This window comes from Ranitomeya variabilis, chromosome 1 (genome assembly GCF_051348905.1).
Source record: "Ranitomeya variabilis isolate aRanVar5 chromosome 1, aRanVar5.hap1, whole genome shotgun sequence".
Taxonomy (NCBI): domain Eukaryota; kingdom Metazoa; phylum Chordata; class Amphibia; order Anura; family Dendrobatidae; genus Ranitomeya; species Ranitomeya variabilis.
In genome coordinates this window covers 1,110,405-1,133,746 of record NC_135232.1, presented here as the reverse complement: position 1 = coordinate 1,133,746, position 23,342 = coordinate 1,110,405, and the positions used below count along the sequence as shown (strand labels likewise).

The window sequence follows — 23,342 nt, the reverse complement described above, 5'->3', positions numbered from 1 at the left end:
AGTAGAAATCTATTGGCAAGTTGGTAACTTGCTTGCAGAAGAGTTTCCTTGATAGTAGAGATTAAATTGTGAACAACGCTGAGAACAGTTGCAAATAGTAATAAGGAATCTTGGTTGCAGAGTGATAGGCGTGAACTAAGTTTAAAAATAGCAATAGTAAAAGAATAAAACAGAATAATTAGACACTATACTGAAACAGAGCCGAATGGAAGGAGAAGCAAACTCCTGACAAACAAGTGGAAGCTAAGAGCTATGGTTTCTACATACTCAGGTGAACATGACTGTCTGAGTTGGCCTTAGAAAGGTATTGGGTGATGACATCAACTGTGCTTGCCAGAGGGAGACAAGCACAGAGGAAAGGAGCAAGACCCGGCTCTGGAGCCAGGATCAGTGAGCAACATCCCCCAAATTCCTGTGTAATGTTACAATTTGTTTGTTGCCCCCTTTCAACCTTACCTCTGCAAGACCTATCCGGCAGACCCTTCATTATTATTAAAAACTAATTTACAGGGGCCGACATTGTACCAGTTACAACCAACGTCCCATTGGCTATCTCTCTGCAACCTGGGCACTGTATGCTGTAGATTGGCTCATTATGGCAGCACTCGGGGGTTGTACTTCTCCTTGGAGGACTGTACAGTGCAATGGTGGTATTTTTATGTGTGCATATATAATATAATATGTATGACTCCAGAAGAGTGATACACGATGGGAATGGGGGATATAGAATCTTCTTGCCCCACCAGACTGTAGACCTTGGGGTTCTGGTAACACATCGCAGTGGTGTTGTCTGCAGCAATGAGGACAGGTGATGTCGCTCTGCTTCCTCTGTAATAGTTTTTTTGGTCACATTGATTAACCTTCTGCGCCTTTTCCCCATTGGATACAATTAGGTGGTGAATTGGTTCGGCATCGATGTGTGCGGAGATAAATGTGCAGCAAATTACTATTCTAATTAAGTCGCCCTGGATGCTGCTGAGCCATCACCATCTCCTGGGGTGACTCGTTCTCTTGGGTATTCTTGCAAATTTAATGTAGATGTGGAGTGATTAAAGGTACCGTCACACTCAGCGACGCTGCAGCGATATAGACAACGAGCCGATCGCTGCAGCGTCGCTGTTTAGGTCGCTGTAGAGACGTCAAACACAGCAGCTCCAGAACGACGCAGGAGCGATCCAGTGACGTAACGGCGACTCATTTACCGTTCTCACAGGTCGTTAGCTCCATTGTAAATCATTGCTGCCATCGTTGCTTTTGCTATCAAACACGACGATACACGCCGACCTGACGACCAAATAAAGTTCTGGACTTCTAGCTCCGACCAGCGATATCACAGCGGGATCCAGATCACTGCTGCGTGTCAAACACAACAAGATCGCTATCCAGGACGCTGCAACGTCACGGATCGTTGTCGTTATCGTTGTTAAGTTGCTGAGTGTGACGGGACCTTATGTTGGAATGCAAAATCTTATATATTTAGTGACGCTGCAAAATGGATAGAGCGTCCTCCTGTGGTTGATTCTGGCACTGTGGTCCTATTCAAATTAATGAAGTCGGACTGGACACAACTAAAAGGCTAAGAGTGGCCCTGAAATGAGCTGAAAAGATAAGGGACCCTTTTGTTTTTGGGTCAGTAGTGACAGACAAATTGATTGTCCTATACAAAGCTGGATTTCTATAAGCACTATACAATAAATGCCAGATTTAGTTCAAATAATCTATTTTGTGCCTAGAAGCAGACAAATAATAATGGCACTTCTTGGCCAGTCCTAACCCTAAGTGTATGTGCACGCGTTGCGGATTTGCCTGTGGAATTCCGAGTACACGGAAGAATGGCTAATGATGAAAACGAGACCCCTCCCCAAACTGCTCCCTTTAAACGTGACACCTGCACGGATTGTTCCCTTTAAAGGTGATCCCCTCTCGCTGGACAGTTCCCTTTAAACGAGACCCCTCCCCCAGAAAGTTTCTGCGTTTTTTCAGCACAACAAAGAATCTCAAAATGAAAACCCTGTTTATTAATTGCATCCAACTTGTTACAAAAATACAAAACATCATCTTGGAGGGTTTTCGTTACTCTGTGAGAACTTGTTTCTATGTAACTACCCTGCAGAGACGAGGTCCCACCCCCACAGACAGACAGATGGGGGTCTGTGTGCAAAAGCAAAGTAAGGAGAGTTTCAGCATGAACCAATCACCGCAGCGCAGGTTAGAAATGCAGCGATTGATTGGTCAGTTTTAATTACCGGTGCGAACTGCTCAGGAGAGTAATAGGAATGGACTTAAAGGGAACCTGCAGCAGGTTTGTTCTCAGCAACCTTCAGAGAGTGTCAGGTAAGTTATACTGATTACAATGATACCCGGTGATTAAATCAGTCTTGTGGTTGTTGTTTAATCTATATTATCAGGCCACTCCAGAGCACAAACATATCATTAACTCAAAACTGAAAATAACGGTTCCACAACAGCCACAAGATGGATTTCATCACTAGGTATCAGTGTAATCAGTATAACGGCACCGACCTGACACTGTCTGTAGTCACTGAGCACAATCCCGATCACAGGTATCAGTGTAATCAGTATAACGGCACCGACCTGACACTGTAGTCACTGATCACAATCCTGATCACAGGTATCAGTTTAATCAGTATAACGGCTCCGACCTGACACTGTCTGTAGTCACTGAGCACAATCCTGATCACAGGTATCAGTATAATCAGTATAATGACACCGACCTGACACTGTCTATAGTCACTGAGCACAATCCTGATCACAGGTATCAGTGTAATCAGTATAACGGCACCGACCTGACACTGTCTGTAGTCACTGAGCACAATCCTGATCACAGGTATCAGTGTAATCAGTATAACGGCTCCGACCTGACACTGTAGTCACTGAGCACAATCCTGATCACAGGTATCAGTGTAATCAGTATAACGGCTCCGACCTGACACTGTCTGTAGTCACTGAGCACAATCCTGATCACAGGTATCAGTGTAATCAGTATAACGGCACCGACCTGACACTGTCTGTAGTCACTGAGCACAATCCTGATCACAGGTATCAGTGTAATCAGTATAACGGCTCCGACCTGACACTGTCTGTAGTCACTGAGCACAATCCTGATCACAGGTATCAGTGTAATCAGTATAACTGCACCTACCTGCCACTGTCTGTAGTCACTGAGCACAATCCTGATCACAGGTATCAGTGTAATCAGTATAACGGCACCGACCTGACACTGTCTGTAGTCACTGAGCACAATCCTGATCACAGGTATCAGTGTAATCAGTATAACTGCACCTACCTGCCACTGTCTGTAGTCACTGAGCACAATCCTGATCACAGGTATCAGTGTAATCAGTATAACGGCACCGACCTGACACTGTCTGTAGTCACTGAGCACAATCCTGATCACAGGTATCAGTGTAATCAGTATAACGGCACCGACCTGACACTGTCTGTAGTCACTGAGCACAATCCTGATCACAGGTATCAGTGTAATCAGTATAACGGCACCGACCTGACACTGTCTGTAGTCACTGAGCACAATCCTGATCACAGGTATCAGTGTAATCAGTATAACGGCACCGACCTGACACTGTCTGTAGTCACTGAGCACAATCCTGATCACAGGTATCAGTGTAATCAGTATAACGGCACCGACCTGACACTGTCTGTAGTCACTGAGCACAATCCTGATCACAGGTATCAGTGTAATCAGTATAACGGCACCGACCTGACACTGTCTGTAGTCACTGAGCACAATCCTGATCACAGGTATCAGTGTAATCAGTATAACAGCGCCGACCTGACACTGTCTGTAGTCACTGAGCACAATCCTGATCACAGGTATCAGTGTAATCAGTATAACGGCACCGACCTGACACTGTCTGTAGTCACTGAGCACAATCCTGATCACAGGTATCAGTGTAATCAGTATAACGGCACCGACCTGACACTGTCTGTAGTCACTGAGCACAATCCTGATCACAGGTATCAGTGTAATCAGTATAACGGCACCGACCTGACACTGTCTGTAGTCACTGAGCACAATGCTGATCACAGGTAGCAGTGTAATCAGTATAACAGCACCGACCTGACACTGTCTGTAGTTACTGAGCACATTAATAAATAATTGTAACCCTCGATGTCCCCAAGACTGGCAGACAACTCACAGACAACACACAAATACAAACCCCGATGTAACAAAACAATATTATTAAGTATCCCGGGAAGATCAGAGACCCTTACAGAGGTCTCCATTATGTTATAGGTGTGCCGATACTTAGGAGTCCCCAGAAACCGGCAAGATGTAGTACACTTACGCTTGAAATTCTTATTTGTACCTACCCACCCCCAAGAAGTAGGAGAGAGACAGGGAATATAACGGGGCAGAAGGAAGAGGCATTAAGGGGTCTGTCTATTCTTGGAAACCCCCTTGTAAAGATTGGGCATATTGAATTTCAGCATGCATTATCCTTTTCCCCAGAGAAGAGTATAAAGATGTCATGCAGCAGCTTCCTCCCCATTCAGAATACATGCATGATCGACCGAGCCAAGTGTGCATGTGTATAGGGAGGGTAGGAGCTGCAGGAACAATATATACAGGTCCTTCTCAAAAAATTAGCATATAGTGTTAAATTTCATTATTTACCATAATGTAATGATTACAATTAAACTTTCATATATTATAGATTCATTATCCACCAACTGAAATTTGTCAGGTCTTTTATTGTTTTAATACTGATGATTTTGGCATACAACTCCTGATAACCCAAAAAACCTGTCTCAATAAATTAGCATATCAAGAAAAGGTTCTCTAAACGACCTATTACCCTAATCTTCTGAATCAACTAATTAACTCTAAACACATGCAAAAGATACCTGAGGCTTTTAAAAACTCCCTGCCTGGTTCATTACTCAAAACCCCCATCATGGGTAAGACTAGCGACCTGACAGATGTCAAGAATGCCATCATTGACACCCTCAAGCAAGAGGGTAAGACCCAGAAAGAAATTTCTCAACAAATAGGCTGTTCCCAGAGTGCTGTATCAAGGCACCTCAATGGTAAGTCTATTGGAAGGAAACAATGTGGCAGAAAACGCTGTACAACGAGAAGAGGTGACCGGACCCTGAGGAAGATTGTGGAGAAGGACCGATTCCAGACCTTGGGGAACCTGAGGAAGCAGTGGACTGAGTCTGGTGTGGAAACATCCAGAGTCACCGTGCACAGGCGTGTGCAGGAAATGGGCTACAGGTGCCGCATTCCCCAGGTAAACAGCGGCAGAAGCGCCTGACCTGGGCTACAGAGAAGCAGCACTGGACTGTTGCTAAGTGGTCCCAAGTACTTTTTTCTGATGAAAGCAAATTTTGCATGTCATTCGGAAATCAAGGTGCCAGAGTCTGGAGGAAGACTGGGGAGAAGGAAATGCCAAAATGCCTGAAGTCCAGTGTCAAGTACCCACAGTCAGTGATGGTGTGGGGTGCCATGTCAGCTGCTGGTGTTGGTCCACTGTGTTTCATCAAGGGCAGGGTCAATGCAGCTAGCTATCAGGAGATTTTGGAGCACTTCATGCTTCCATCGGCTGAAATGCTTTATGGAGATGAAGATTTCATTTTTCAGCACGACCTGGCACCTGCTCACAGTGCCAAAACCACTGGTAAATGGTTTACTGACCATGGTATTACTGTGCTCAATTGGCCTGCCAACTCTCCTGACCTGAACCCCATAGAGAATCTGTGGGATATTGTGAAGAGAAAGTTGAGAGACGCAAGACCCAACACTCTGGATGAGCTTAAGGCCGCTATTGAAGCATCCTGGGCCTCCATAACATCTCAGCAGTGTCACAGGCTGATTGCCTCCATGCCACGCCGCATTGAAGCAGTCATTTCTGCCAAAGGATTCCCGACCAAGTATTGAGTGCATAACTGAACATTATTATTTGATGGTTGTTTTGTTTGTTATTGAAAAACACTTATTTGATTGGACGGGTGAAATATGCTAATTTATTGAGACAGGTTTTTTGGGTTATCAGGAGTTGTATGCCAAAATCATCAGTATTAAAACAATAAAAGACCTGACAAATTTCAGTTGGTGGATAATGAATCTATAATATATAAAAGTTTAATTGTAATCATTACATTATGGTAAATAATGAAATTTAACACTATATGCTAATTTTTTGAGAAGGACCTGTATGTATATATACACACACTACCGTTAGAATTTGTGAAACACCCCTTAAATTCTCAAAATGAACAAACCCCACTATATGCAAAATAGAGGCCCCCTCTTGGCTGATTGGCTAACAAGGAGTGTGAATACTTTACACTGAAGGTCATCCTTCACGGCCAGCCAGAGGTGGAAGCGCAGCTACACAGCAAGGAATAAGAAGGAGCAGAAGTAAAGGATTAATTTCTACGCAGACACCTATCGCTGCCATGTATGCTGTATGGAAAATGGTATTAAATGTGCAAGAAATACTCCGAACGCTCAGCGAGCCGATAATGTGGACTAGGCGGGACACGTGCGGCGGCTGCCGGGGGTCGTATAAAGCTATAAAATACAGACAGAACACATGGGGACATCCGAAACCCCTGCCATCATGTACCAGGTCCGGTCAGATCAGGAAGACATAAAAAGGTCAATGCCTGCCAGAAGGGGGCGCCATCTTCAGGGGCTGCTGAGCAAGGTCTGGAGTTGGGACTGGGAGCAGACGGATCCGAAAGGAAAGATTTGCAGCTGCTGCTCTATCGCCGGCTTCAGGGTCTGCAAACAGAAAACAATAGCTGAGGGATGTAGTTTAATATCAGTAGATATCAGCAGGAAACAAGCAATTAATAGTTGAAAAATACAGTTGTGCTCAAAAGTTTACATACCCCAGCAGAATTTTTGCTTTCTTGGCCTTTTTTCTGACAATATGAATGATAACAAAACTTTTCCTCCACTCATGGTCAGTGGTTGGGTGAAGCCATTTATTGTCAGACTACTGTGTTTTCTCTTGTCAAATCATAATGACAACCCAAAACCTCCAAATGACCCTGATGAAAAGCTCACATCCCCTGGTGATTTTGGCCTGATAATATGCACATAGGGAGTGAGGTTGACACAAATGGGTGTGAATGGCTCCTAAAGGGAACATCCTTATCTGTGACCTGTTTGCTTGTAATCAGTGTGTGCATAAAAGCTGAGTGAGTTCCTGGGATCCACACAGACTCTTGCATCTTTCATCCAGCCACTGACGTTTCTGGATTGTGAGTCATGGGGAAAGCAAAAAAATTGTTAACGGATCTACGGGAAAAGGTAGTTGAACTGTATAAAACAGGAAAGAGATACAAAAAGATATCCAAGGAATTGATAATGCCAGTCAGCAGCATTCACACTGTGATTAACAAATGGAAAATCAGGGGCTCTGTAAAAACAAAACCACGGCCAGGTAGACCAACAAAAATTAATTCCACAACTGTCAGGAAAATTGTTCTTGATGCAAAGAAAAACCCACAAATAACATCAGCTGAAATCCAGGACTTTCTGAAAACTAGCGGTGTGGCTGTTGTTTCAAGATGCACAATAAGGAGGCACTTGAAGAAAATGGGCTGCATGGTCGAGTCACCGCAAGAAAGCCATTACTGCGCAAATACCACAAAGTATCTCACAGACAATACACAAAACTGCACAGAGACAAAGTCTCAAAACTTCTGGAACAAGGTAAATTGGAGTGATGAGACCTTGGCCACAACCGTAAACGTTCATTTGGAGAGAGGTCAACACCATTCCTACTGTGAAGCACGGAGGTGGATCGCTGATGTTTTGGGGATGTGTGAGCTACATAGGCACAGGAAAGATGAGCAAAATTGAAGGAAAGATGAATGCAGCACATTATCAGCAAATACTGGAGGCAAATTTGCACTCATCAGCCCGGAAGCTGCGCATGGGACGTACTTGGACGTTCCAACATGACAATGATCTAAAACACAAGGCCAAGTCGACCTGTCATTGGCTACAGCAGAACAAAGTGAAGTTTCTGGAGTGGCCATCTCTGTCTCCTGACCTCAATATCATTGAGCCACTCTGGGGAGATCTCAAGCGAACATTTCATGCTAGACAGCCCAGGAATTTACAGGAACTGGAGGCTTTTAGCCAAGAAGAGTGGGCAGCTTTCCCATCTGAGAAAATAAAGAACCTCATCCACAACCAGGGCTGTGGAGGTGGTAAGCCAATCCTCCGACTCGTCAATTTCCATGACACCGACTCCACGACTGACTCCACAGCCCTGTCCCCAACTACCACAAAAGACTTCAAGCTGTCCTTGATGTTAGAGGGGGCAATACACGGTATTAAGAAATGGGGTATGTGAAATTTTGATCAGGGTCATTTGGATGTTTTAGTCCGTCATCATGATTTAAAAAGACACACTAGATTGACAATAAATGGATTCAGCCAACCACTGCTAACCATGAGTGGAGGAAAAGTTTTGGTGTTTTCATATTCTCTGAAAAAAGGCCAAGAAAGCAAAAATTCTTCTGGAGTATGTAAACTTTTGAGCACAACGGTAACTATAGCATATTGTATACAGGGGGAGCTCCCTGTATACGGAGATAAATGATGAGATCTTGTCTGCAGTCACCACTGGGGGAGATCCCTGTATACAGAGATACATGAAAAGATCCTGTCTGCAGCCACCACTAGGGGGAGCTCCCTGTATACAGAGATACATGATAAGATCCTGTCTGCAGTCACCACTAGGGGGAGCTCCCTGTATCCAGAGATACATGATAAGATCCTGTCTGCAGCCACCACTAGAGGGAGCTCCCTGTATACAGAGATACATAATAAGCTCCCGTCTGCAGCCACCACTAGGGGGAGCTCCCTGTATACAGAGATACATGATAAGATCCTGTCTGCAGTCACCACTAGGGGGAGCTCCCTGTATCCAGAGATACATGATAAGATCCTGTCTGTAGTCACCACTAGGGGGAGCTCCCTATATACAGAGATACATGATAAGATCCTGTCTGCAGCCACCACTAGAGGGAGCTCCCTGTATACAGAGATACATGATAAGATCCTGTCTGCAGCCACCACTAGGGGGAGCTCCCTGTATCCAGAGATACATGATAAGATCCTGTCTGCAGTCATCACTAGGGGGAGCTCCCTGTATACAGAGATACATAATAAGCTCCCGTCTGCAGCCACCACTAGGGGGAGCTCCCTGTATACAGAGATACATGATAATATCCTGTCTGCAGTCACCACTAGGGGGAGCTCCCTGTATACAGATACATGATAAGATCCTGTCTGCAGCCACCACTAGAGGGAGCTCCCTGTATACAGAGATACATGATAAGATCCTGTCTGCAGTCATCACTAGGGGGAGCTCCCTGTATACAGAGATACATGATAAGCTCCCGTCTGCAGTCACCACTAGGGGGAGCTCCCTGTATACAGAGATACATGATAAGATCCTGTCGGCAGCCACCACTAGAGGGAGCTCCCTGTATACAGAGATACATGATAAGATCCTGTCTGCAGCCACCACTAGGGGGAGCTCCCTGTATACAGAGATACATGATAAGATCCTGTCTGCAGCCACCACTAGGGGGAGCTCCCTGTATACAGAGATACATGATAAGATCCCGTCTGCAGTCACTACTAGGGGGAGCTCCCTGTATACAGAGATACATGATAAGATCCTGTCTGCAGTCTCCACTAGGGGGAGCACCCTGTATACAGAGATACATGATAAGATCCTGTCTGCAGTCTCCACTAGGGGGAGCTCCCTGTATACAGAGATACATGATAAGATCCTGTCTGCAGCCACCACTAGGGGGAGCTCCCTGTATACAGAGATACATGATAAGATCCTGTCTGCAGCCACCACTAGGGGGAGCTCCCTGTATACAGAGATACATGATAAGATCCTGTCTGCAGCCACCACTAGGGGGAGCTCCCTGTATACAGAGATACATGATAAGATCCCGTCTGCAGTCACTACTAGGGGGAGCTCCCTGTATACAGAGATACATGATAAGGTCCTGTCTGCAGTCACCACTAGGGGGAGCTTCCTGTATACAGAGATACATGATGAGATTCTGTCTGCAGTCACCACTAGGGGGAGCTCCCTGTATACAGAGATACATAATAAGATCCTGTCTGCAGTCACCACTAGGGGGAGCTCCCTGAATACAGAAATACATGATAAGATCCTGTCTGCAGTCAATACTAGGGGGAGCTCCCTGTATACAGAGATACAGGATATCCTGTCTGCAGTCACCACTAGGGGGAGCTCCCTGAATACAGAGATACATGATAAGATCCTGTCTGCAGTCACCACTAGGGGGGAGCTCCATGTATACAGAGATACATGATAAGATCCTGTCTGCAGCCACCACTAGGGGGAGCTCCCTGTATAAAGAGATACATGATAAGATCCTGTCTGCAGTCACCACTAGGGGGAGCTCCCTGAATACAGAGATACATGATAAGATCCTGTCTGCAGCCACCACTAGGGGGAGCTCCCTGTATAAAGAGATACATGATAAGATCCTGTCTGCAGTCACCACTAGGGGGAGCTCCCTGTATACAGAGATACATGATGAGATTCTGTCTGCAGCCACCACTAGGGGGAGCTCCCTGTATACAGAGATACATGATGAGATCCCATCTGCAGCCACCACTAGGGGGAGCTCCCTGAATACAGAGATACATGGTAAGATCCTGTCTGCAGCCACCACTAGGGGGAGCGCCCTGTATACAGAGATACATGATGAGATCCCGTCTGTAGTCAGTACTAGGGGGAGCTCCCTGTATATAGAGATACATGATAAGATCCTGTCTGCAGCCACCACTAGGGGGAGCTCCCTGTATACAGAGATACATGATAAGATCCTGTCTGCAGTCACCACTAGGGGGAGCTCCCTGTATACAGAGATACACGATAAGATCCTGTCTGCAGCCACCACTAGGGGGAGCTCCCTGTATACAGAGATACATGATAAGATCCTGTCTGCAGCCACCACTAGGGGGAACTCCCTGAATACAGAGATACATGATAAGATCCCGTCTGCAGTCACCACTAGAGGGAGCTCCCTGTATTGAGATACATGATAAGATCCTGTCTGCAGCCACCACAAGGGGGGAGCTCCCTGTATACAGAGATACATGATAAGATCCTGTCTGCATCCACCACTAGGGGGAGCTCCCTGTATACAGAGATACATGATAAGATCCTGTCTGCAGTCACCACTAGGGGGAGCTCCCTGTATACAGAGATACATGATAAGATCCTGTCTGCAGCCACCACTAGGGGGAGCTGTTGTGAGTTCTGCTCTTGGGCTCCCTCCGGTGGTTTTGAGTGGAACTGCTGCTCCTTGGATTTAGCAGTCGCAGCTGCTTCCACTCATCGTCTTTCTGGCTCGGCTATTTATCCTGGCTCTGTCCTTCAGCCAGTGCCAGTTGTCAATGGTTCCTGGTTGGATTCACATCTCTGCTTGGATTTCCCTGATATTCTGACCAGTTCAGCAAAGATAAGTCCTTGCTTGTTCTTTTGCTGTCCACATATTATGGACTTTATCGTTCAGCTCTTTCTATGTTTTTTCTTGTCCAGCTTGTCAATATGGATTTATTCAGTTAAGCTGGAAGCTCTGGGAAGCAGATTTACCCTCCACACCTTTAGTCAGGTGTGGAGATTTTGTAAACTCTGTGGTGGATTTTTCTAGTTTTTTTTATACTGATCGCACAGTATTCTGTCCTATTCTATTTATCTAGCTAGACTGGCCTCCTTTGCTACATTCTGATTTCATTCTGTGTATGTCATTTCCCTCTCCACTCACAGTCAATATTTGTGGGGGGCTGCCTTTCCTTTGGGGATTTTCTCTGAGGCAAGATAGCTTTCCCGTTTCCATCTTTAGGGGTAGTTAGTCCTCCGGCTGTGACGAGGTGTCTAGGGAGTGACAGGAACATCCCACGGCTACTTCTAGTGTTGTGATAAGCTCAGGAACTGCGGTTAGTACAGGTACCACCTCCTCCAGAGCTCGTCCCATGTTGCTCCTAAACCACCAGTTCATAACAGTACAACTGGCCAGAAATGAATTAAATGCATCTCAAAAGAAGGAAAAAAAAGTTCTGAGCCATTTTTTTTTTTTGCAGTCTGTTTTGTCTTTTTTTCCTCTTAATCTCTGGGTGGTTCAGGATTTTGGCGCTGGCATGGATGTTCAGGGTTTGTTTTCTCATGTGGACCAACTTGCTGCAAGAGTACAGAGTATCCAAGATTATGTTGTCCAGACTCCGGCTTTAGAGCCTAAAATTCCTACTCCTGATTTGTTTTTTGGGGACAGATCTAAGTTTTTGAACTTTAAAAATAACTGCAAATTTTTTTTTGCTTTGAAACCCCGTTCCTCTGGTGACCCCATTCAGCAGGTTAAGATTGTCATCTCTCTGCTGCGTGGTGACCCTCAGGACTGGGCATTCTCCCTTGAATCAGGGAATCCAGCATTGCTTAATGTAGACGCATTTTTTCAAGCGCTCGGATTATTGTATTACGAACCTAATTCTGTGGATCATGCAGAAAAAACCTTGTTGGCCCTGTGTCAGGGTCAGGAAGCGGCAGAATTATACTGCCAGAAATTTAGAAAATGGTCTGTGCTCACTAAATGGAATGAGGATGCTCTGGCAGCAATTTTCAGAAAGGGTCTTTCTGAAGCCCTTAAAGATGTTATGGTGGGGCTCCCCACGCCCGCTGGTTTGAGCGAATCTATGTCTCTAGCCATTCAGATTGATCGGCGCCTGCGCGAGCGCAAAGTTGTGCACCATATGGCAGGGTCCTCTGAGCTGAGTCCTGAGCCTATGCAATGTGATAGGATTCTGACTAGAGCTGAACGGCAGGGATTCAGACGTCAGAATAAGCTGTGTTTTTACTGTGGTGATTCTGCTCATGTTATTTCTGATTGCCCTAAGCGTACTAAGAGGGTCGCTAGGTCTGTTACCATCAGTACTGTACAGCCTAAATTTCTCTTATCTGTGACCCTGATTTGCTCATTATAGTCCTTTTCTGTCATGGCATTTGTGGATTCAGGCGCTGCCCTGAACTTAATGGACTTGGAATTCGCCAGGCGCTGTGGTTTTTCCTTGCAGCCTTTGCAGAGCCCTATTCTTTTGAGGGACACTGATGCTACAACATTGGCCAAGAATAAACCTCAGTATTGGACTCAGCTGACCATGTGTATGGCTCCAGCACATCAGGAAGATTGCCGTTTTCTGGTGTTGCTTAACTTGCATGTTGTTGTACTGGGTTTTCCATGGTTACAGGAACATAATCCGGTGCTGGATTGGAAATCTATGTCTGACTAGTTGGGGTTGTCAAGGGGTTCATAGTGACGTTCCTTTGATGTCAATTTCCTCCTCCCCCTCTTCTGAAGTTCCTGAGTTTTTGTCGGATTTCCAGGATGTATTTGATGAGCCCAAGTCCAGTTCCCTTCCTCCACATAGGGACTGTGATTGTGCTATTAACATGATTCCTGGCTGTAAGTTCCCTAAGGGCCGACTTTTCAACCTGTCTGTGCCTGAACATGCCGCCATGCGGAGTTATGTCAAGGAGTCTTTGGAAAAGGGGCATATTCGGCCGTCTTCGTCACCATTGGGAGCGGGATTCTTTTTTGTTGCCAAGAAGGATGGCTCCTTGAGACCCTGTATTGATTATCGCCTTCTTAATAAGATCACGGTCAAATTCCAATACCCTTTACCTTTGCTTTCTGATTTGTTTGCTCGGATTAAGGGGGCTAGTTGGTTTACTAAGATTGACCTTCGAGGGGCATATAATCTTGTTCGTATTAAACAGGGTGACGAATGGAAAACTGCATTTAATATGCCCGAAGGCCATTTTGAATACCTTGTGATGCCTTTCGGGCTTTCTAATGCTCCTTCTGTATTTCAGTTCTTCATGCATGATATTTTCCGCAATTATCTTGATAAATTCATGATTGTGTATTTGGATGATATTTTGATTTTTTCCGATGATTGGGAGTCTCATGTGAAGCAGGTCAGGATGGTATTCCAGATCCTTCGTGATAATGCTTTATTTGTGCAGGGGTCTAAGTGCCTATTTGGAGTTCAGAAGGTCTCTTTTTTGGGTTTTATTTTTTCTCCCTCGGCTATAGAAATGGATCCTGTTAAGGTCCAAGCCATTTATGACTGGATTCAACCCACATCGGTGAAGAGCCTTCAGAAATTTTTGGGCTTTGCTAATTTTTATCGCCGTTTCATTGCCAACTTTTCCAGTGTGGTTAAGCCCCTGACCGATTTGACGAAGAAAGGCGCTGATGTGACGAATTGGTCCTCTGCGGCGGTTGAGGCCTTTCAGGAGCTTAAACGCCGATTTACTTCTGCCCCTGTGTTGCGTCAGCCGGATGTTTCTCTTCCTTTTCAGGTTGAGGTTGAGGCTTCTGAGATTGGGGCAGGGGCCGTTTTGTCTCAGAGGAATTCTGATGGTTCTTTGATGAAACCGTGTGCCTTTTTTTCCAGAAAGTTTTCGCCTGCGGAGCGCAATTATGATGTCGGCAATCGGGAGTTGTTGGCTATGAAGTGGGCATTTGAGGAGTGGCGACATTGGCTTGAGGGAGCCAAGCACCGCGTTGTGGTCTTGACCGATCATAAGAATCTGATTTACCTCGAGTCGGCCAAGCGGCTCAACCCTAGACAGGCTCGATGGTCCCTGTTTTTCACCCGTTTTGATTTTGTGGTCTCGTATCTTCCAGGATCTAATAATGTTAAGGCTGATGCCCTCTCTAGGAGTTTTTTGCCTGATTCTCCTGGAGTTCTTGAGCCGATTGGCATTCTTAAGGAAGGGGTGATTCTTTCTGCCATCTCCCCTGATTTGCGGCGGGTGCTTCAGGAATTTCAGGCTGATAAACCTGACCGCTGTCCAGTGGGGAAGCGGTTTGTTCCTGATAGATGGACTAGTAAGGTAATTTCTGAGGTTCATTCTTCAGTGTTGGCTGGTCATCCTGGGATTTTTGGTACCAGAGATTTGGTTGCTAGGTCCTTTTGGTGGCCTTCCTTGTCGCGGGATGTGTGTTTTTTTGTGCAGTCCTGTGGGACTTGTGCCCGGGCCAAGCCTTGCTGTTCCCGCGCTTGTGGGTTGCTTTTGCCAGTCCCTGAGAGGCCCTGGACGCATATTTCCATGGATTTTATTTCGGATCTTCCTGTTTCCCAGAAGATGTCTGTTATCTGGGTGGTTTGTGACCGGTTCTCTAAAATGGTCCATTTGGTACCTTTGCCTAAATTGCCTTCCTCCTCTGATTTGGTTCCATTGTTTTTTCAGCATGTGGTTCGTTTGCATGGCATTCCGGAGAATATTGTGTCTGACAGAGGTTCCCAGTTTGTTTCTAGGTTTTGGCGGGCCTTTTGTGCTACGATGGGCATTGATTTGTCTTTTTCTTCGGCGTTCCGTCCTCAGACAAATGGCCAAACTGAGCGAACTAATCAGACCTTGGAAACCTATTTGAGATGCTTTGTGTCTGCTGATCAGGATGATTGGGTGGCTTTCTTGCCGTTGGCCGAGTTTGCCCTTAATAATTGGGCTAGTTCGGCTAATTTGGTTTCGCCTTTCTTTTGTAATTTTGGTTTTCATCCTCGTTTTTCTTCGGGGCAGGTTGAGCCTTCTGATTGTCCTGGTGTGGATTCTGTGGTGGACAGGTTACAGCAGATTTGGACTCATGTGGTAGACAATTTGACGTTGTCTCAGGAAAAGGCTCAACGTTTTGCTAACCGCCGTCGGTGTGTTGGTCCCCGGCTTCGGGTGGGGGATTTAGTCTGGTTATCTTCTCGTCATGTTCCTATGAAGGGTTCTTCCCCTAAGTTCAAGCCTCGGTTTATTGGTCCTTATAAGATTTCTGAGATTATCAATCCGGTGTCTTTTCGTTTGGCCCTTCCAGCCTCTTGCCATCCATAATGTTTTCCATAGATCTTTGTTGCGGAGATATGTGGTGCCTGTTGTTCCCTCGGTTGATCCTCCTGCCCCGGTGTTGGTTGAGGGGGAGTTGGAATATGTGGTGGAGAAAATTTGGGATTCTCGTTTTTCGGGGTGGAGGCTTCAGTATCTTGTCAAGTGGAAGGGTTATGGCCAGGAGGATAATTCCTGGGTTGTTGCCTCCGATGTCCATGCCGCCGATTTGGTTTGTGCCTTTCACTTGGCTCGTCCTGATCGGCCTGGGGGCTCTGGTGAGGGTTCGGTGACCCCTCCTCAAGGGGGGGGGGGTACTGTTGTGAATTCCGCTCTTGGGCTCCCCTCCGGTGGTTGTAAGTGGCACTTTTGTGAGTTCTGCTCTTGGGCTCCCTCCGGTGGTTTTGAGTGGAACTGCTGCTCCTTGGATTTAGCAGTCGCAGCTGCTTCCACTGATCGTCTTTCTGGCTCGGCTATTTATCCTGGCTCTATCCTTCAGCCTGGGCCAGTTGTCAATGGTTCCTGGTTGGATTCACATCTCTGCTTGGATTTCCCTGATATTCTGACCAGTTCAGCAAAGATAAGTCCTTGCTTGTTCTTTTGCTGTCCACATATTGTGGACTTTATCGTTCAGCTCTTTCTATGTTTTTTCTTGTCCAGCTTGTCAGTATGGATTTATTCAGTTAAGCTGGAAGCTCTGGGAAGCAGATTTACCCTCCACACCTTTAGTCAGGTGTGGAGATTTTGTAAACTCTGTGGTGGATTTTTCTAGTTTTTTTATACTGACCGCACAGTATTCTGTCCTGTTCTATCTATATAGCTAGACTGGCCTCCTTTGCTACATCCTGGTTTCATTCTGCGTTTGTCATTTCCCTCTCCACTCACAGTCAATATTTGTGGGGGGCTGCCTTTCCTTTGGGGATTTTCTCTGAGGCAAGATAGCTTTCCTGTTTCCATCTTTAGGGGTAGTTAGTCCTCCGGCTGTGACGAGGTGTCTAGGGAGTGACAGGAACATCCAACGGCTACTTCTAGTGTTGTGATAAGCTCAGGAACTGCGGTCAGTACAGATACCACCTCCTCCAGAGCACGTCCCATGTTGCTACTAAACCACCAGTTCATAACAGGGAGCTCCCTGTATACAGAGATACATGATAAGATCCTGTCTGCAGCCACCACTAGGGGGAGCTCCCTGTATACAGAGATACATGATAAGATCCTGTCTGCAGCCACCACTAGGGGGAGCTCCCTGTATACAGAGATACATGATAAGATCCTGTCTGCAGTCACCACTAGGGGGAGCTCCCTGTATACAGAGATATATGATAAGATCCTGTCTGCAGTCACCACTAGGGGGAGCTCCTTGTATACAGAGATACATAAGATCCTGTCTCCAGCCACCAGTAGGGGGAGCTCCCTGTATACAGAGATACATGATAAGATCCTGTCTGCAGCCACCACTAGGGGGAGCTCCCTGTATACAGAGATACATGATAAGATCCTGTCTGCAGCCACCACTAGGGGGAGCTCCCTGTATACAGAGATATATGATAAGATCCTGTCTGCAGTCACCACTAGGGGGAGCTTCCTGTATATAGAGATACATGATAATATCCTGTCTGCAGCCACCACTAGGGGGAGCTCCCTGTATACAGAGATATATGATAAGATCCTGTCTGCAGTCACCACTAGGGGGAGCTCCCTGTATACAGAGATACATGATAAGATCCTGTCTGCAGCCACCACTAGGGGGAGCTCCCTGTATACAGAGATATATGATAAGATCCTGTCTGCAGTCACCACTAGGGGGAGCTTCCTGTATATAGAGATACATGATAATATCCTGTCTGCAGTCACCACTAGGGGGAGCTCCCTGTATACAGAGATATATGATAAGATCCTGTCTGCAGTCACCACTAGGGGGAGCTTCCTGTATATAGAGATACATGATGAGATCCCGTCTGCAGTCAGTACTAGGGGGAGCTCCCTGTATACAGAGATACATGATAAGATCCTGTCTGCAGCCACCACTAGGGGGAGCTCCCTGTATACAGAGATATATGATAAGATCCTGTCTGCAGTCACCACTAGGGGGAGCTCTGTTGTGAATTTGGATTCTGGGCTCCCCCGGTGGCTACTGGTGGAATTGAACTTGTGTCATCATCTTCTCTGTTCACCTGTTCCCATCAAGATGTGGGAGTCGCTATATAACCTGGCTTCTCTGTTAGTTGCTTGCCGGTCAACAATGTTATCAGAAGCCTCTCTGTGCTTGTTCCTGCTCCTAGACAACAACTAGATAAGTTGGACTTTTGTCCATGTTTGTTTTTGCATTTTTGTTCCAGTTCACAGCTGTTGTTTCGTTACTGTGTCTGGAAAGCTCTTGTGATCAGGAATTGCCACTCTGGTATTATGAGTTAATGCCAGAGTCTTAAAGTAATTTCTGGATGGTGTTTTGTTAGGGTTTTCTGCTGACCATGAAAGTGTTCTTTCTGTCTTCTGCTATCTAGTAAGTGGACCTCAAATTTGCTAAACCTATTTTCCTGCTGCGTTTGTTATTTCATCTTAAATCACCGCCAATACATGTGGGGGGCCTCTGTCTCCTTTCGGGGTATTTCTCTAGAGGTGAGCTAGGACTAATATTTCCCTCTGCTAGCATTATTTAGTTCTCCGGCTGGCGCTGGGCATCTAGGGATAAAAAGTAGGATATGCTACCTGGCTACTTCTAGTTGTGCGGTAGGTTTAGTTCATGGTCAGTTCAGTTCCCATCTTCCAAGAGCTTGTTCCTATATAGGCTTATGCTATGTTCTCTGGCCATTGAGATCATGACAGAGCTCCCTGTATACAGAGATACATGATAAGATCCTGTCTGCAGCCACCACTAGGGGGAGCTCCCTGTATACAGAGATACATGATAAGATCCTGTGTGCAGTCACCACTAGGGGGAGATCCCTGTATAGAGAGATACATGATAAGATCCTGTCTGTAGTCACCACTAGGGGGAGCTCCCTGTATACAGTGATATATGATAAGATCCTGTGTGCAGTCACCACTAGGGGGAGCTCCCTGTATACAGAGATACATGATAAGATCCTGTCTGCAGCCACCACTAGGGGGAGCTCCCTGTATACAGAGATATATGATAAGATCCTGTCTGCAGTCACCACTAGGGGGAGCTCTCTGTATATAGAGATACATGATAAGATCCTGTCTGCAGCCACCACTAGGGGGAGCTCCCTGTATACAGAGATACAGGATAAGATCCTGTCTGCAGCCATCACTAGGGGGAGCTCCCTGTATACAGAGATACATGATAAGATCCTGTCTGCAGTCACCACTAGGGGGAGCTCCCTGTATACAGATATACATGATAAGATCCTGTCTGCAGCCACCACTAGGGGGAGCTCCCTGTATAGAGAGATACATGATAAGATCCTGTCTGTAGCCACCACTAGGGGGAGCTCCCTGTATACAGAGATACATGATAAGATCCTGTCTGCAGCCACCACTAGAGGGAGCTCCCTGTATACAGAGATACATGATAAGATCCTGTCTGCAGCCACCACTAGGGGGAGCTCCCTGTACACAGAGATACATGATAAGATCCTGTCTGCAGCCACCACTAGGGGGAGCTCCCTGTACACAGAGATACATGATAAGATCCTGTCTGCAGCCACCACTAGGGGGAGCTCCCTGTATACAGAGATACATGATAAGATCCTGTCTGCAGTCACCACTAGGGGGAGCTCCCTGTATACAGAGATACATGATAAGATCCTGTCTGCAGTCATCACTAGGGGGAGCTCCCTGTATACAGAGATACATGATAAGATCCTGTCTGCAGCCACCACTAGGGGGAGCTCCCTGTATACAGAGATACATGATAAGATCCTGTCTGCAGTCACCACTAGGGGGAGCTCCCTGTATACAGAGATACATGATAAGATCCTGTCTGCAGCCACCACTAGGGGGAGCTCCCTGTATACAGAGATACATGATGAGATCCTGTCTGCAGTCACCACTAGGGGGAGCTCCCTGTATACAGAGATACATGATAAGATCCTGTCTGCAGCCACCACTAGGGGGAGCTCCCTGTATACAGAGATACATGATGAGATCCTGTCTGCAGTCAGTACTAGGTGGTTTGCTATTCTATCTAGGACAGACAATCCTTTGCAGCCGGCACATTTCCTTGGCACAGATACAATGTAGTAAATGATCAGGAGCAGTGACTTCAGATCTGAGGAGTTACCTGCTACAAATGCTGATAGAAAGTTACGATTTTCCGATTCTTTTCCGTAGATTTTCTTTGGAGCGCTCGTCCCTTGTTGCCTCCCCGTCGTCTTCCACATCCTGCTCTTCCTCCAGCTCTTTCAAGAGTCTTGCAGCTTCTGGAGAAGGATTTTCTTAAAAAAAAAATAAAATGGGGATATAAACTATTACAACAATTTGTTGTTTGCGCATATAAATAAATGGCAGATAACAGGGAACAATAGAGTTTCCGCATGCTTTAGGTGCAGAACGTGGTGCTGTTACTAGGCAGGTGCTGCACCAGTTCCACCTCATTTACTCCAAACTCCCGTAATTTACCTTGGACATGAGAAGTATTGAGGGCGACTTTTTTCCTTTAAAGTTTTCTTTCCCCTGTGATGTGTATGACCTATTAATATGGGCATACAGGCAGGGCCAAAATCACGGCATTACTGCCCTGACTGGCGTATGGGGCCCGGCGGGCAGAGGGGGCCGCATCGGCCCCGTCTCATCTGCTCACCGGGCCCCTACCGGCAGGCTAAACCGGGCCCTTAGCGGCGCTGCGGCAACACAATTAACGTGCGGGCCTGCGCCCGCACGTCAATAGTTAACAGCTGCCAGCCAATCGGAGGCTGGCAGCTGACGTCAGCCGCAGCGCGCACGTTGCCGGAGTCTGACGTCAGTGTTAGTCACTGGCGAGTGCGCGCTTCTGCTGAGTGGAGGGAGCTTCGCCTTCGCCACAGGACCGTGGTCAGGTGAGAAGAACCTATTATTATGCGGCGATTCGGGGGGCCGGGGGCAGAGGTGCTGGACACACCGGGGGCAGAGGTGCTGGACACACCGGGGGCAGAGGTGCTGGACACACCGGGGGCAGAGGTGCTGGACACACCGGGGGCAGAGGTGCTGGACACACCGGGGGCAGAGGTGCTGGACACACCGGGGGCAGAGGTGCTGGACACACCGGGGGCAGAGGTGCTGGACACACCGGGGGCAGAGGTGCTGGACACACCGGGGGCAGAGGTGCTGGACACACCGGGGGCAGAGGTGCTGGACACACCGGGGGCAGAGGTGCTGGACACACCGGGGGCAGAGGTGCTGGACACACCGGGGGCAGAGGTGCTGGACACACCGGGGGCAGAGGTGCTGGACACACCGGGGGCAGGACTGGAGACAGATCGTGCAGGATGGATACTCATGAGGGCAAGATGGGAGAACATATGGCTGACACCAGGAAAGAGATACACGGGGCCAGGACGGGGGGTATTATTATTACCACAGGGGCTAATTAAGGGATATTATTACTGCAGTAATGTATTTATTTTATTTTTTAAGGATACTGTTTTAAATGGGGGGGGGGGCGGTCCTGTTACGGTGTAGTGATACTATGTCGCCTTTTATTCTTCACTAGATGGTGGCCCGGTTCTAACGCATCGGGTATTCTAGTATATGTATGCTCACGTAGTATATTGCCCAGTGACGTAGTATACAGCACAGAGCCACATAGTATATTGCCCAGTGACGTAGTATATTGCCCAGTGACATAGTATATTGCCCAGTGACGTAGTATATTGCCCAGTGACGTAGTATACAGCAGAGCCACGTAGTATATTGCCCAGTGATGTAGTATACAGCACAGAGCCACATAGTATATTGCCCAGTGACGTAGTATATTGCCCAGTGACGTAGTATACAGCAGAGCCACGTAGTATATTGCCCAGTGATGTAGTATACAGCACAGAGCCACATAGTATATTGTCCAGTGACGTAATTGCCCAGTTACGTAGTATACAGCACAGAGCCATAGTATATTGCCCAGTGACGTAGTATACAGCACAGAGCCATAGTATATTGCCCAGTGACGTAGTATATTGCCCAGTGACATAGTATATTGCCCAGTGACGTAGTATATTGCCCAGTGACGTAGTATACAGCAGAGCCACATAGTATATTGCCCAGTGACGTAGTATATTGCCCAGTGACGTAGTATATTGCCCAGTGACGTAGTATATTGCCCAGTGACGTAGTATATTGCCCAGTGACGTAGTATATTGCCCAGTGACCTAGTATATTGCCCAGTGACGTAGTATATTGCCCAGTGACGTAGTATACAGCAGAGCCACGTAGTATATTGCCCAGTGATGTAGTATACAGCACAGAGCCACATAGTATATTGTCCAGTGACGTAGTATATTGCCCAGTGACGTAGTATATTGCCCAGTGACGTAGTATACAGCAGAGCCACGTAGTATATTGTCCAGTGACGTAATTGCCCAGTTACGTAGTATATTGCCCAGTGACGTAATATATTGCCCAGTGACGTAATATATTGCCCAGTGACGTGGCCCAGCGACGTAGTATACAGCACAGAGCCACTTAGTATATTGCCCAGTGACATAGTATATTGCCCTGCGACGTAGTATATAACCCAGCCATGTAGTAGATTGCCCAGCCACGTGACAGGTTAAAAAATAAAAAATAAACATACTCACCTTCCGATCCGAAGTCCCCTTGTAGTGTATACATACTCACCATACTTGTAGTACTGTGGCCTGTCCGCGGTACAGGCTGCAGCTTGCCGTCCCTGGGTGTGCTGACGCCCCGGTCACATGACCGTGACGTCATGGCAGGAGCTTCTGCGATGCTCTAAGTGGTACCGGATCCCACCGCTTGCACAGAGCGGTTACCGGAGGGTGGCGAGGAGTGGGAAAGGCATCGGAAGGTGAGTATGTAATGATTTTTTTTTTTAACATTAGATCCTTTTACTATTGACGCTGCATAGGCAGCGTCAACAGTAAATCTTGGTCACAGAGGGTTAATAGCAGCGGTAACGGAGTGCGTTACCCGTGGCATAACGCGGTCCGTTACCGCCGGCATTAACCCTGTGTGAGCGGAGGGGTGTATGCGGGCGGCGGGCAGTGAGTGCGGGGAGTAGGGAGCGGCCATTTTTTTCTGGACTGTGTGCGTCGCTGATTGGTCGCGGCAGCCATGACAGGCAGCTGCCGAGACCAATCAGCGAACGAATAACCGGGACAGAAGGACAGACGGAAGTACCCCTTAGACAATTATATAGTAGATGTGGTGTAATGTAGAAGTTGGGAAAAATTAAGTAATGTGTTCTGCAAGCAGAGCTCGAGATTAGTGTTGAGCATTCCGATA

At 46.8% G+C, this 23,342-nt stretch overlaps 1 protein-coding gene across 2 annotated transcripts in view; it reads right to left on the bottom strand.

The window, feature by feature from the left end:
* Nucleotides 1-1,997: 1,997 nt before the first annotated feature.
* Nucleotides 1,998-23,342, bottom strand: part of LOC143801404 (thioredoxin-related transmembrane protein 1-like) — a 37,445-nt gene continuing 16,100 nt past the window's right edge. Inside the window, exons 8-11 of one of the 2 annotated variants that reach the window (XM_077281247.1) lie at nucleotides 20,188-20,341; nucleotides 3,164-6,772; nucleotides 2,596-2,879; nucleotides 1,998-2,523 (exon numbers count right to left, since the gene is read on the bottom strand). In XM_077281247.1, coding sequence (XP_077137362.1) covers nucleotides 20,211-20,341 — 131 coding nt within the window. In that variant the 3' untranslated portion in view covers nucleotides 1,998-2,523; nucleotides 2,596-2,879; nucleotides 3,164-6,772; nucleotides 20,188-20,210. Of the gene's footprint in view, nucleotides 2,524-2,595; nucleotides 6,773-20,187; nucleotides 20,342-23,342 lie in introns of both variants that reach the window. The other variant, XM_077281246.1, reaches the window with a different exon arrangement.